Raw genomic sequence first — 15,629 nt, 5'->3', positions numbered from 1 at the left:
CATTTCTCTCAGCCACTGAACAAACCTGTTGCCTGTAGTGATGAGAAAATGTCATTGTAAAATTCCAAGTCTGAGGACAGTGATGAAAGAAACAATTCTACAGAAACAGAGAAAACATCAAGCACTGTTCTCAGTTGGTTGGCTGGTTTTGAATCGATGATTTCAGGAAGGGTCAGCATGTTATGCCTAAAAGCTAGAAGAAATAGAAGGTTACACTGCTGTATTTTCACATTTAAGATCACACACAGGTGCTGTGACCAGGTGTGTTCTAGGGTAATTTACACAGTAATAGATGCTGCTGTTTCTCTGAGATCAGGCACAACTCACTGGTTTTTTTTATGGTGAAAATGAATAAACACATTTTCTCTTTATCACATATGATAGAAAGCTCTAAGGGAAGAATAAAACTGTTTTTCCCTTGAGTCAAAGTCATCTGAGAAATCGAATGACTGTATGTTCCTCTGGTTGCTGTGCAACTTCCAAGCATCTTAAAAGTGCCTCTTTGCAGCCTAATAGCTCATTTCTAAAATCTGCTTTCTGTGCTGTATCTGATGTTAGTTCTTCAAATGGAGACAAATTCACACATCATGAAAGAGCAACTTTAAAGACCAGCTTGGCAAAAGGGAATGGAAATGGGAAAAGCCATTAAATTTTCCAATCAAGCCCATCCCAACCTCACTGGAAACAGCCTAAGGGAAATTAAAGCACACCACAGAAAGAAAGGAGCTCTCCCTAATATCACAAGTCATCAAAATCTGTCCTTATTAAAGGAAAGGCTAAGCACTTCCCAGTGCAGGATTTACTAACTTGTATTAGTTCAACTTATTAACCACAGATTTAAAAACAGTCAGCACTGCAGTAGTGCAAGGACTGCAGCAGGCTGAAACCCAGAATTTCCAGTGTGCAGAAACACTGGAACTTTGCATTATAATGAAGCCAACTAAGCCTTTGGTGTGCAGCCTAGAGAAGCAATTGCTCTTCACTAACTTTGTGTTAACTTGAAAGAACACAGAAATTAGGTACTTCCCCAAATAGCTCTGTGAATATTGGCCTCATCTTTGCTTCTAGGTGTTGCTCCTTAAAGTAAAGCACCAAATTCATTTAGACTAAACCACTGAATGCTCAGCTCTAAAGATTCAGACTGTTAAACAAATGCACATAAAAGACAAAACCAAGTAAAAGCCCAGCTTTAGCCCTCTTAAGTGGGAGGTAGCCTGAAGTAGTATCACAGAACTTTTGTTATCATCCATATTTTCACATTTCTTCATGAAGTTAAGAAACCAGTCATATTTTGTCTTTGCTTACGGATCTGGAAAAGCAACTTGACCAGCTCCCTGTTGGTTCCCCTGTTCAAACACAGGAACTTGGTGGATAGGGTAGAGAAAAGGGCTACAAAGATGATGAGGGGACTGGAACATCTCACTAATGAGGAATGACTGAGAGAATTGGGGGGTTTTAGTCTGGAAAAGTGAAGACCAAGGGAGGATCTTATTCATGCTGATCAATACTTAAAAGCTGACTGTCAGGAGGATGGGACAAAGGTTTCTGCAGTGGTGCCCAGTGATGGAACAAGGGATAACAGGCACGAACTCGAAGACAGGAAGTTCCATCTAAACACGAAGAGGAACATTAAAGGTGACAGAGCACTGGAACAGGCTCCCCAGAGAGGTGGTGGAGCTTCTGTCTCTGGATATATTCAAAACCCACCTGGGTGTGTTGCTGTGTGACCTTCTCTAGGTAAACCTGCCTTGGCAGGGAGTTTGTACCTGATGACCTCAGAGGTCCCTTCCAAGCTTTACCATTCTGTGATTCAGTGATTATGTGATTCTGCAATGCTATTTACACTAAGACCTTTCCTGAATATAAGTTCAGTTTCCATGTAAGCAAGGCCCCAGATATGTTTGTTTTCCTTTTTGAAAGCTTTTGATTTGCCATAGCTAGAAATAGTACATGTGTCTATCAGAGACTTTCATCATTTCACAGGGACATTGCTTATGTGACAGGATTTGGTATCAAGTTAAAGTTTCTGCACAACAAAAAGGAGAGACTCTGATGATTAAAAAAACTGCATGTTGTCCTAGTTTTGTAGATGATTTGGAATCAGAGAGAGATGTACTGTACAGAAGCTCTGTATTTGTTTAAGAAGAGGAGCAAATGACTTGCAGACAGTGAACTTCTTCAATATATAACAAGCAGGTATCAGGCATTTTCTCAAGCTCTGCTCCATTATAGAAGCCTCTGCTACAAAAAGCAGCACAAGACATCATCCCACAGACACAATGGACAACAGCTTGACAACTGCATTAATTAAAATGAATGCTTTCAAAAGGTGGTGTTTATGCTGGCATAGCATTGTCCAGGATTGTCCCTACCTCAGACAAAGCCTCTCGAAGCATTTCTGGGGGAACCAATCCAAAGAGCAAGCTCCTTCTCTGTTACCTGTTAAGCAGAAGTTGTCCCTAGCTGAAGATACATTTCACTTAAGGACAAGGAGGTCAGATGAGGCTCAGTGTACCTCGTGAGGACAATACTACTGTGCCACTGACTAGTGGGCAAGGTGCTCAGGCTCCTGGCTTCTGAAAATAGGAATGAGTAACCCTGCCTTTCCCAGAAGTGAGATCAGAAACTTCAGTCATGGTTGGGAAGCATTTTGAGAGCAAAGACTACTGCAGTACAAAGTCTTTTATGTTCTCTCTTTCTTCTTTTGGCCTTGCCAGGGTCTTTGTGTAACATTTGGCTTGCAGCTGGCTTGTGCTATTAGAGAATTTAATTTTCAATGTTCATCATATTCACTGTCACCTGATTCTCTACCAAGGGGAAAAAAAAACAGCTGCCGGGTGGAGTGTCTTTTTCTTACTATCTAATCTTTACTGAAATTTTTATGTCACCTAGATTCTACTTCTGGGGAATTAAATGCTTTCTGCATGCTGTGCCATTAATATAAATATCAAACACAGAAATTATGTTACACACACACACCCCATATCTATGGGGAAATCCCTTATCTCTCAAAGTCATAAGTAATTTAGGATCAGACACAGATGGGCTGAAATGTGAATGCCTCAGGGAGCAACTGAAATAGCTCCTTGATAGACATCACAGGGACTGAGCACAGTATCTCTCTGCAGTTATTCTGATTATCGTGACAGCTGCCAACAGGCTCTTCTGCTGGAGTTTGTTGGGAGTTCTTTTCTGTACTCTTGCTGTGGATGGTGGTAGTGACTGCTCTTCATAGATGAATAAGCACTAATTTGTAACTGCAGATCCCTGTGTTAATAAGCAGGACCAAGCTCTTCTATCAGTCAGCTACATCAGCTCCCACTGAGGTTACCACTGAGAGTCAAATGTGGCATAGGAGCCATGAAATTAACTTTAGTTCCCCTCTCTGACACTCATTTCAGTAGGTTAGATCTCACCAACAGCACTGTGTCCCACAGCATCTCAAACATGGCAGCTGAATCCCTGCAAGGTTACTGTATTTTGGGGTATTATTATATGCTGCTGCCCTCTACAATTAAAGCAACTCTGGCTTCGCAAAGGCAAAGCCTCACATGAACTGAACTAGACTTTGCAGTCCATGTGACAATTAAGCAAATGCAGTGTCTGATGCAGTAGCAAAAGTGTATTTTAGCTAGATGTTAAAGAAAGTAGATTTCCTGTGAATCCTGTTCTACCATGAAAACATAAATGCCATTGCTACCCCACACTCAGCAGAAAGCCCTGTCTCTCTCTGCAGAGGTACTACCTCGCACTCTCTCTCTGGTAGATTGAAGGGAAATGTCTGAGGACACATGTATGACCAGGCAGGGCTGGGAGCAGCAGGTCTCTGTCCCTCTTCATTCCAGGTCACCAGCAGCAGTGACCCAGGCACAGAAACACCCACCCCACACACGTCAGTACAACTGCAGATGGACCGGGAAGAGCACAGACTTTTGCACTTGAGTTTCCAGAATCAATTGGCTAGAATTTCTTGCCTCCCATGAAGATATAGGAGACTCTACACTGCCAGTCCTGTCACGAGCTTGAGTTTATCAATCAATGCCAAGTCTTACTGTGCCAACCCACAAAGCTTAACACACCCTGCCCAACAGCCCAAATGTGCTCTAACACTTGACATGTCAGCATGTGTACGGATCACTCTGTGCAAAGCAGTGACTTCTTCAACTTCAGGAACATGATATGGCATTGAACACTAAAAATCCATCTTCTTTCTGCACCCCAAAATCCTACAGAAGCTCCTGCTCATAACCAAGAGGCACAACAGACTTCCAGTGTAGCAGGCACTCTGTTCCACCTCATACCAAGAACAAGATCTTCTGAGGAAGAAAGGAAATACAGTTGTATTAGTTTCATTGCTCTTGAAGAAAATTCCAGTGGGCAATATTCAAAGAGCTGCATTTCTAAATTAGCCCAACATAGAAAGAAACTATTTGTGGCCTAATTTGATGTGTGCTGCAGAGAGCCAGTAAGCCCTGTGAGATCAGATACTCCACATAAGAAATGACAGCCTGCAGTGCTGCAAACAGTGAGATGAACAAGAAAATCCCTTTTGTAGCACATTTATTTTTAAAGTTCAACCTTGTTAATAACTGCAAAGTTATTTACATTCCACTGCTGAAGTGTGAGTTGCAGAGGGTAAACACCTAATGGTTGTTCATCCTGCTAATTAAGTACTCTCTGCAACAGGGAAAAAAGGAAGAAATGAGACACCAAAGTTGGAGGGAGGCTGCATACCTCAGGGAAAAAGGCCTACAACATTCCTCACCAGGTACTTCCAAGAGACAACAGTATTTTGCAAGGATGAATATCCTATCCACACCACTGCTGCTACTCACATGCCTGTCAGTAGTGACAGTGAAGCACTGCTGCAAATCCAAATGGCAGCCATTCCTGCTATTAAGAAGATTGCCAGCTGAGCTGGAGGAGGCCTTTGAGAAAACCAGGTACTACCCAAATTGTTCCATCCTTCTGCTAGTGAATCAAACAAACTCCAGATCCTCCACAGATGAACATATGGCCTCCAATTATACAGAATTTTGTCTAATCTGTTTTTAAGACATTCTAAGTGATGATGACACATGAATCTTAACTAAAGGTCTCTATCCATAACACATCTCTTGGAGGTAGTAGACATGAATTCAGCTGAAGCAGCAGCAACTGGAATTTCACTAGTGATGTGAATGCTGACAAAAGGAAAGACTGAATGACCTCTGAAAGGCTGCTACAGTTCCATCAGAATTCATAGTTTTCACAAATATATATTGGATTGGCTTAAATATTTAAACAGAAGAGGTCTCAGATATTCTAGGACAAAGGCAGAAGCTTGCAAATCCTCAGTACCTACCCACAGGAGTTAACAAATATTTAAGCTAGAAATGAAACCTATCTCCCCTCAGAGTGCTTAAATGTGTGCTTAGCTATACATTTGTATTTATGGCCTGTGTCAGCAGGATTTAAGTGCAGGTATAAATCCTGCATTGAATAAAGGCAAGCTGCTGAACAGTGCTTCTGGAGACCAACCTCTGTTAGCAAACACCCAGGTCAGACCCTGAGTGTAAGTCCAAGCATAAGCAAAAGCTTACAGCATTTATTTTAGCAGACAGCAGACTGCAGCTGATTATTAAATTCCTGTAGGATATGTTTCAGCAAACATTCCAGGATACAGTTCTCTTACAAAGACCAAGCAAATACAGACTGGGTTTCCGCAGGCAGAGTGCTGCAGTACAAGCAAAACTCCGAGTATAGGAATACACCTAAGACGGAGTCAGACGGAGTCAGATAATTCACAACACACTGACTGGGTTCCAAGAGCTGAACAGGGAATATTTGACACATCCTGCAGAAGCTCTAAAATAAAACACAAGCTAAAAACTGTTTAGAGACATATCTTGCAGTGTTTGCAAAGTCCTCTCGCAGGCAGTACTTCAGGAGTATACAGAACTTGCAAATGAATACCGGGAGCTCTCCCAGGCTTTATCTGAAGTGGAGAAGGTACTGACTTTTAGGTAAAAGCTTGGGTTTATCCTCCTTAGTGAATTTCTAACATTTACATTAACTAAGTGGTAAGTAAAGCAAATACAGGAATATTAGAAGTAATTCACAAGTAGTTTAAAACACACACCTACTTTACCTTATTAGCGTTACTAAAAAGCTCTATAAACATTTTTCACAGAATCACAGAATGGATGGAGGGTTGGAAGGGACCTCTGGAGATCATCCAGTCCCCCCCAACTAAAACAGAGTCACCCACAGCAGGTTGCCTAAGTTCACAATATGCATCTGGGTCTGGAATCTCTCCAGAGTAAGAGACTACACAACCTCTCTGGGCAGCCTGCTCCCTGGCTCTGACACCCTCACAGGGAATTTAGGACTCTCTCCAGTGGTCTCCTGTCTCTCTTGAACTGAGAAGCCCACAACTGCACTTGCTACTTTTCATTTGTTTCCTTTCTAATCTGAGAAATATTTAGGCTGAAACTATTTAATTTGGGCTTTTTTCTTTCTACCTTACCTTCTCCTGGATGAGTAAATTTGTTCCAATATCCAGGAAAGAACAGACCCAGATACTATAAACACTTCTTACATTCTCAGCAACCTCTAAAGGCTACCTCTGCTTCTGAGGGATATCGCTGTTGTACACTAAGGAGGGAATGAGCTTTTGCTGAAGGATGTTTACACAGCCAGCTAGGGTTTGTAAAGAAGGAATAAGAAACCTGCAGTCACAGCTTTTAAACGCTACTCTGCCCAGGATCTCAGTGAAGGGAGGGTATGATTAACACATCTATCCATCTCACTTTTCTTGGAGTGAAGAACTATGAGGAAACCGTGTTCTCAATCATGAGCCACCTAAATGACTTGTCTGGATGATGATGGATCTGGTGTATACATAAGAGGTGTAAGAGGAGGGGAATCTCAGTTTTCTGTATCTTCATGCCACTCTTCACTAAGCAACAGAAATCAGATAAATGACAATGACCACTTCTATATCCAAAGGCAGAATCCATAGCAATAATTTTGCCATGGAGTTTATTATTTCAGGCTATCACTCAAAGTGAAGTATGGAATAACATGATATACTCTTCACTACTGACGTAAAGCTGACTCTGAAAGGCACACTAGACCTTCAGACGCAGCAAGATTGAACACTTGGCTTATACAACACACAAGGTGTCACATCTTCTTTCCAGTTTCTGTAGTCTACAGAAAACCAATCAATCATGTCCCTTACTTCAGCTTTGGCTTCCCAGGCCTCTTCTCTTGCTGGCAAGAAGACTGATGGGGTACATGAAGTTAAGGGAACAGACAAACTCACTAAATAATTCTTAAATGTCCTTAAAACAGTGGCAATCTCTTTAGCTTTCAACATATTTCCTATCTTTGTCCAAGAGATCACTGAAGTCAGAGGCACGAGACACCAAAATGACTTAAAGAATGATCCAGGCATTTGCTGTCTGCTACATGTTACACTACCACAAGCAGAGTCCTTGCCCTTGACTGACATGCTGGTTTTACGCTGTTGCTGTTTCAAGTTTTTTCAAGGATTACTCAGAGATGATTTTGCTGTCAAAAGCTAGTCTTCTGCAGCTCTCTTCTCTGACAGCTGTGACATGTGGCTAACCTTCATCAAGTTACAACATTTTGGTGCTACATGAACGATAAACCAAATAATGCTGTTTCCTCAGATAAATATTCAAGGCTACTTTGTTAACATGTGGAACTCTTCGTTGTCTGAATTTTTCTTCTTATTATTCCACATCCGCAGAGAATTGACACTTAAGTGCCACTACTGCCTTATTTTTCCAGCACAATGCAGCTGTAGAGGTTAGATTTTCGTGCTGATTTCCAAGGCTGATCAAACAGATCTGGCAACCGCACAAACCCATCCACTTGGGGACTCGAGGATGGGCACCAATCACTCTACTCACCACCAGTGATCATGAGGAAAGAAGACTGGTTCATGGATGTAAATGCAGATCAGTCTCCCCATTTGCCATCCCAAAGGCCTGCTGTTGAGACTGCCGGTAACAGCTCAGCTAGTACTACATGCATGGAAGCTTTGGCTATGTGGTCACCTGCCTGTTGGGACTGAGTCTGAGAAAAACTAGTTTCATTTAGCACAGGCCACTGTTCACACATCAGATGGTAACTTCACTGCATACAGTATGAATGAATGCAGTTGGAAAATGAAAGGTGAAATCTGGACATCCAGTCCTCTCAAATCCCTAAAATTGTATTCAGTTCTGCGATCTAGGACAGATCTGGACACAGCATAACCACACCATCCCCACCATCTCATACCCTAAGGGATATGACACATATGTTCCAGGTCACTAGAAAGGAAAAAAGCTTCCACAAGGAGCAGCTCTGCTTCCCCCATCTAGTCCTAACAGAGGTCTCTTCACAGCAGGATATGATTTCATTGTAGAAACCAGAAGTAAAAGCCTGTTTATTCATCTTCTGAGCTGTGCAGGCTCACCAAAATGCTGGTATTTATTGTGCACAATACAAATTTTCTGTCCTGTACTGTTACACCTCCAGGTACTGTGACAAGAAAGCAGACAAAACCACGGGGGGAATAACTTAACACTGCTTTTGTAAGGAAAGAAAGGTCTGTGGCTATCCATCAAGGTACCTGGCTGGCTTTCAAAACAGGTGTAGCAGATGAGCTTTGATTTTCACAGACCTCTTACTTCATTTTTCCTGCATCTCTGATATTTTTAAAAGCTCTTTTTATACAGTAACTGAAGTGCCCTTAGAAATTTGCCAGGTTTATGCATGCTCCCTAGAGAATGATGCTGTGCTTCAAACTGAAGCCACACAATTGACAAGAGCCAAGACCGAGCTGAAAAATATGTGGCTTGTGGAATGATTATTCATTCACTCCAGTTCTGTATCTCAGGAGGTACTTGTCTATGTTAATGCCTCAGAAAAAAAATAGAGCTAAGACTTCTGAGGTTTCATCCTGAAGAGAAACCAGCAAAGAGAACTGGTTTTGTATTAGAAAAGTAAACAATTCTCTCCTTTCCTGTCATTGCTTAGAGTACAGTGAGTAAGAGAGACAAAGGTTAAGGTTTCTGAGAGGAATTTTATGCACTGCTTTGATCTAATTCAGTGGAAGTGTTAAGCAAACTAGTCATAAGTAAAACACATTTTCTTCTGAGTGCCTTGCATTGTGTGTGTTCCTTACAGACATAAATAAACCTGCACAGCCACTTGCAACTACCAGCACCAGAAAAAAATGCAAACCACTAAAACCCCACTAGCGTGATGCTTCCCTTCATTCTGAAGATGTGAATGACCTGTGATGGAGAAAAGCAGAAGTAGGCTGAATGTACATTTCTTGTGGCTTAGTGGAATGTGATGCACAAGCAGAAATATGCCCTTTTAGAGCAGACTCATCGCTATGCTGCAGTTACTTTACATTCTTTTGGCAGTGTAGAAAAAACCTTACAGGATCTAAGAATTGTATTTGCACGCCGCCTGTGCTCTGATACTCCAATACAACCACAAGACACTGTACATACAACTGGGCTTTATGAGACTGGCAAGATGCTAAGAGGTGATTTTTCCCATCTTTTCTTAGAAATACAAACAAATTAACAAATGCAGAGCTAACTTGGTGCCAGAAGAGCATAGTGAAGATTGATGCTCAACAGCTGAGCTGTGTCTTTTGGTATTAAGTCTTCAGAACCTTTCTCCTTCCAAAATTAGTCATGAATAAAAGAAATCTGAAAAGCAGTAATATGAAGACAAATGTCACATACTACAGAGCACTTATGAAAAGCAATGAATTCCCATGATCCTAGAAAAATAATTCCTCTCAGAAATGAACTTGTCTGTGCTCATCACGATTTGCAGTGTGCTAGAGCTGTCTTCATTTGTTTCTAGTATTTTGTGACCGTCTTGCAAACAGCCATCACACTGTGAAGCCCTACCCACCTTCTAAAGAAAGGATCTCTTTTGCAATTAGAAACTCAGGGCACAACCATTTCTACACTTGAGAGGAGATGGAGAGGGAGCTTGTGAACATTGCACAGCATAGTTCTAACATTTACTACTATAAAATACAATACAAAGCTACCTTAGGGCACCCTTCAATCTTTCCTGTGTAATTGAAAATTTCCCTTCTGTGCGAACAGTAATTTACCTTCTAGGATATAGAGGCTTATAGAAAACAATCATGAGAAGTAAGACGTTTCTTCTCCGTTGTTTTGGCCCTCCTCCAAAGGTCCTCTTCCTCATGAGCAACATATGTGTCAGTTTATAGAATACTTAACACATGTAATATCTGGGAGTAATCAAAATTTGTAGCTCCTAGGCTTTCTCTTGAAAAAAAAATAAAAACAATGGGAGATTTTTCTACCCTTGTAAAGACAAAACTTGTATCTGCAGTGTCAGGCACCAACATACTGGCAGTGGCATTTACCAGGGAACACAGGCTGAGGTGGAGCCTTTGTTATGGATATTCCTCTGGAGGTAGGACTGAACTGAGGTGGTTCTCCTCCTGAATCCAGCCCTCACCCAGGCTGCTCAGTGTGAAAACTGATGCACCCAGGCCAGGTCAAAGATGGAGTTGTGTATACCAGGAATATGTTTACCAGATTCAGCACAGAGAACTGAGATCCATGACATGATTTCACAGAATCATAGAATGGTTTAGGTTGGAAGGAACCTCAAGGATCATCCAGTTCCAACCCTCTGCCATAGGCATGCACACCTCCTACTAGAACAGGTTGCTCAAGGTCTCATCCAGCCTGGCCTTGAACACCTCCAGGGAGGGAGCATCCACAACTGCCTTGGCAAACTGTTCCAGTGACTTTTAATTGTTTGCCAAAAATTAACTCCCTGAGATCAGATTTTTTTCCAGCAGGTAGGTGCCAAAAGATGTAGCTCACTTAGCAGTGGAATTTCAAAATGCCTCAGCAAGAGAAGTGCCCAATCTTCAACAAGATTTAGGCACTTAACCAGATTATACTCTGTTTAAAAACTTCTTGCCTACTTACCTGCAGATTTAGGAGCCTAACTACCTCTAAAAGTCCCTCCTCCAAGGACCCAGTCTGGAGCAAGAACTAGCCATCGATATCTAGCTTTTCCCACTGGTACTTTTTTCAGTCCTTTATGTGTACTGCCAGAGATTATCAACCTGCACTACAAAATTGAAGGCTGTTACTCTTCTGTACCTGGAACAAACCAGCATTGAAATGCTTGGGAGAGAAAAATCCTGAATGATGGTATAGGAGAGCACAGTGGGTTCATCTGAAATGCCTGGGAGAGAAAAATCCTGAATGATGGGTCTGGCAAAGACCACTCTTGAATTTTCATATCACTCAGGCTGGTAAAAAGAAAGTTTTAATATCTACTCTTTCCCCAAAACACCCAGTGCATCCCCTCCATCCACAGGCAATGATCTCTTTACTGAGTCCTTCTCAACAACTTCTCAGGGAAGAGACTTGAATGTACCTGTCTGACTGAGCTGAAATGGAATAATTTCCTATTTAGGGAGATTTTGTAGCTTTATTTCACGGACCCTCCCCCCCAAAAAAAAACCAACAAAATAAACCAACCCTGCAGGAAATTTGTCTAGCAATTAGTCTAAAATCAATGAGATCACACATTCTTGATGTTGCATATAAAGAACCAACAACTGTGGTAACAATTTTCAGACCTAGAAAATAACTTAGGTCCACTCTGGATTTTTCTATCAGGCTACCATAGATTTAAGTTGTTACCTTTGTCAACACTAAGACATAAAAAGCTTTATTATCCAACCCCATTTAATATTAAGACATAAAAAGCTGCAGTAGAACAAGATGATCTACTTTTTAGAGTCTGCTGTTTCTCTCTGCAGAACTGTCTTTCACCAAACCAAACTTGCTTCTATTTTCCTTCCTGGCCCCAATAAAATTCTCTCAGTCTGATACTCTTCAATCAAGATTAAAAGGCATTTCTCAGTGTCTCTCTGCTCCCACTCATTTTTTTTTCAGAAGCTGGCAATGGTGTTTGCATCCTGCTTTGTGTTTTGTATTGGACTAACTACCAAGAAAAGAAAACCACTGTAATATTTAGTTGCATACAAACACCATCCTGCAGAATACACTGGGTATTTATGAACAACCAGGTAGGTTGAAGGAGTTCAGCAGTGCTGTTTTCCCAAACTCATTTGTTCTGTCCCTGCCCACCAGTGTTCTACCTGGAAACAGCACTGACTTCAGCTGACAACACAGGGCACATTTGCTATCACTTATATGCTGGAACTGTCATGAATATGTCACAAAACACGGAATTTGGCCATATGCTTGGAATTCAGTCAAATGTGCCTAAAAAAAAGAGATAAAAATTGTCCAACAAGCAAGCAAAGATTAAAAATGTGTTACTTTAAAATAGAAGGAGCTTCAGGACTGAAACTGTTGTCAGCATTCTCCTTGGGTTCACGGCCTTTATTGAATCAGCTTATAAATCTCTGGACTCCTGAAAGGCTCTGTGTCCTATAGCTGCAGTATGTCTTTCCTTTCTGGTACTATAGGCAGGAGGTTGAATTTGTGGAGATTGCTTCTCAGTCAGGGATGCAAGAATCCACCTGAAATGTCTCAGAGGTGGAGAAGTATTTGCATGGTATGATCCACTACCTAGAATCACATGAGCATTTTCACCTAACAAAACTACTGGTAGCATGGAGACTTGGGAGAGTGAGAGTGCTTTTGATCTCTCCTGCTCTCTTCTGCTGCTGTTATTTCTTTGGCCCTTATGAGTCAGTCTTGAATGGGTGCTAGGAAGTGTTCGGTGGCTAAAGGAAGCAATTTGTATGTTATATTATTTCCTGCAGTCAAGACCTTCATGAGCCAGGCAATTGCTTCTAGCTTTTGATTCCTGTGTAAAAGCAGCTACTGTGAAAAGCTTTTGGAGCTAACAAAACTGGAAAGCTCTGAAGGCTGTTCTTTGCAGGGGGATAGGCTACCATGAAATGGCATTCAAGTATCTTTGAATCAAAGTCAGTGCTATATAAGCTATAACCCACTGCAGCAAGTCCCAGTCCTGTGCCCTCCACTGTCATCAGATTCATGTTGTCACCATGGTACATGTCACCTCCTGATTTGTGACTAACCCACTTGCACATGGTTCTCCACTCAATCCAAACTCAACCATGCTGGGTCTCAGCTGGAAACCCTGAACAAACCCACGGAGACTAGAGAAATGAACCATTATACCAAACACATGAAGCCTTTGCACACCTTTGCATTTAGATGACTCTTACCTCTTTCTGGTGATACTTTATTGCTACCTTTAACTTTGCCAAGTCATGACATTTTTGAGGATCCAGCTCTTCACTTTGATCATCTCTGTGGTTGAGAATGATCTCCAATTCTCGAGAACTCCGTGCTTGATCCAAAAGGTCCTTAGCAAAACGCTTGCACTGCTGCGAAAGTTCTTCATATTCAGCCTTGAACTCATTTTCCACTTTGCTGAGCTCCTTCAGCTCCCAGCCCAGTCGGAAGGCCGTCAAGATGGGGTCCTCACTTGATAAGGCAATCAACGAAGGGCTGGCTAAGGCTTTGTAGATGTTCAGCCTTGACCTGGAATGCCTCAGGCTGTCCACCTCTGAACTGGAAACACATTCCACACAGTTGCATCTGATCTGGTGTGGGCGTGGAATCGTTACCCGTCTTTGGACAAGCAGTTTGATGATTTCATAGTTGTTGGTGTGAGCCGCCAGCATTATTGGGGTGATATCTGGAGTGAATTCTGAAAACTGAGTGTCCATCATCAAGGTTGGAACCTATATAAAGAGATAAACCATAGTCAGATTTCAGGTGGAATAGCAAAAAACAGTGTTCTCTCCTTTCCACTTCCCAAGTGATGCCATAGCAAAACAGGGTTTTAACACTCTCTGTTCTCTAAATTGTGTTGTATTCACTCACACAGACACTGATATTTGGTAAAACCATCTTCCCCCAAGCCATGCCTCTAGGTCCCTAGAAGCAGCAATCTGTGACCATTCATTTCCCGGTCTGAGGTAAAAATCAATCACATCTCTGTCTGAATGATTCCAATACAGGCCTGTTCTGAAATGAACTAATGTTCATGTACCACGGAGACTTTCAAAAGGGAAAAAAGGAAGACAAAAGGCACAGGTAATTATACAAAAAGAAAGGCAAGTCTAGAAGAGAGTAAACACTGAACAGATTTCCATAGCTCAAATTTGCATTATAGGCCTACATTAGCAAGCCAAGAACCTGCTCCTAGCAGGCCCCACACAAACCAAACCAAACCAAACTATAACAAACCAAGCCAAACCCAACCCTGGTCTGCAGAGGAGCAAAGCTCTTCCTCACCTTTTCCCTACTGTTTTTATTTGAAAATATTTCCACTTTTCAGTGGAAAGATGTATTACATAACTGCCCTCAGAACAGATCTGGGTTTTTTTTAATGGGTTTGAAACAATTTGAATGTAAAATTAATGAGCCATAGTCCACTACAAATAAGACACTCCAGGGTGTGCATTATTCAGCTACTGTTGCACTTCTCAAAAGATGAGCTTAATGCACACCCTGTTGTGTCTTATTACTATATGCAGAGTGCAAAATTAGACCAAAATGCTCTTACATCCCAAGCACACAGTGTGTTTCCATTTGCAGCACAGGCAGCTCTCTTTGTTGTGTGTTAATCACTACTCAAGCATACTGTACTTCGCGTGCCCACCACTCCTGCCCTGGCAGTTGGCATCCTGCTGCTCAAGGGGTGATTGCTGGTTTTGGTGAACAGTAGGTCTGTTTCCCCTTGCAAATGTCAAAGGCATTTCAGAGGAACTATTGTTAAAGACTCCTAATGACAGGAAACATTACTCAGTCTGTAACAATCCAAAAGTAAAGCAGAGATAAAGTGGAATGAAGTAACTGCTAGAAATCCTTCTACAGGACATACCTAAGGCTGGTTAGAGAATCACAAGTATAACCTTTATAGGTCACCTCATTCTGCCCCTCTGCAGCCAGAAGGGACATCTGCAAATACAGCAGGTCATTCAGAGCCTCAGACAACCTGACCTGGAATGGTTCCAATGATGGGGCACCTACCATCTCTGGGCAACCTGGGACAGTGTCTCACCATCCTCAGCATAAAAAAAAAAATCTCCTTTTCATAAAAAAGGACTTTTCCATCTAGTCCGAATCTCCCTCTTTTAGTTTAAACCCATTGTCCCTTATTCTATCACAACAGGCCCTGCTAAAACGTCCCTCCCCATCTCTTATAGGCCACTTCAAGCACTGAAAGCACCACAGAATGTAGTGAGCTCCCGAGAGTTAAGTGCCTCTATAGCACTAAATTGCTGAAGCCTTCTGGGCTGCAGCTGACTGACAAATCTCTACATAACCTATGTGTGACAGTAGGACAGCCTGTTCATAACACACAATGCTCTGCTGAGGGCTGGCACTACAATGAGATTCTGGGTCATGTATCAGAGCAGGGCATCCCCGGGTGGCAGAAGGTATTTTGGGGAATAATACAAGTCTGCAGCACACGAGGAGTTAAATCACTGGCAGCCCACAGACGCAGGAGTGCTTTGCTAACCCAGGTGCTCCTCAAAGAGACAGCCAGGAGGGAGCCTATAAATATGGCTCCTGGGGAGGAGATGCTCGTAG

At 42.0% G+C, this 15,629-nt stretch overlaps 1 protein-coding gene across 5 annotated transcripts in view; it reads right to left on the bottom strand.

The window, feature by feature from the left end:
• The window catches only part of TRPC5 (transient receptor potential cation channel subfamily C member 5), a 102,414-nt gene that overhangs the window by 41,003 nt on the left and 45,782 nt on the right, over nt 1–15,629 (bottom strand). For all 5 annotated transcript variants that reach the window (XR_010305806.1, XM_064159402.1, XM_064159398.1 and 2 more), the window contains exon 3: nt 13,250–13,771. Coding sequence is in view for 4 of the 5 variants with exons in the window: in XM_064159402.1 (XP_064015472.1) it covers nt 13,250–13,771 (522 nt within the window). In the remaining variant the exon portion in view is untranslated. The remainder of the gene's footprint in view (nt 1–13,249; nt 13,772–15,629) is intronic.

Source organism: Pogoniulus pusillus, chromosome 19 (assembly GCF_015220805.1).
Source record: "Pogoniulus pusillus isolate bPogPus1 chromosome 19, bPogPus1.pri, whole genome shotgun sequence".
Lineage (NCBI taxonomy): Eukaryota > Metazoa > Chordata > Aves > Piciformes > Lybiidae > Pogoniulus > Pogoniulus pusillus.
The sequence above is the reverse complement of the archived record's forward strand: the minus strand, read 5'-3'. Positions and strand labels throughout refer to the sequence as shown.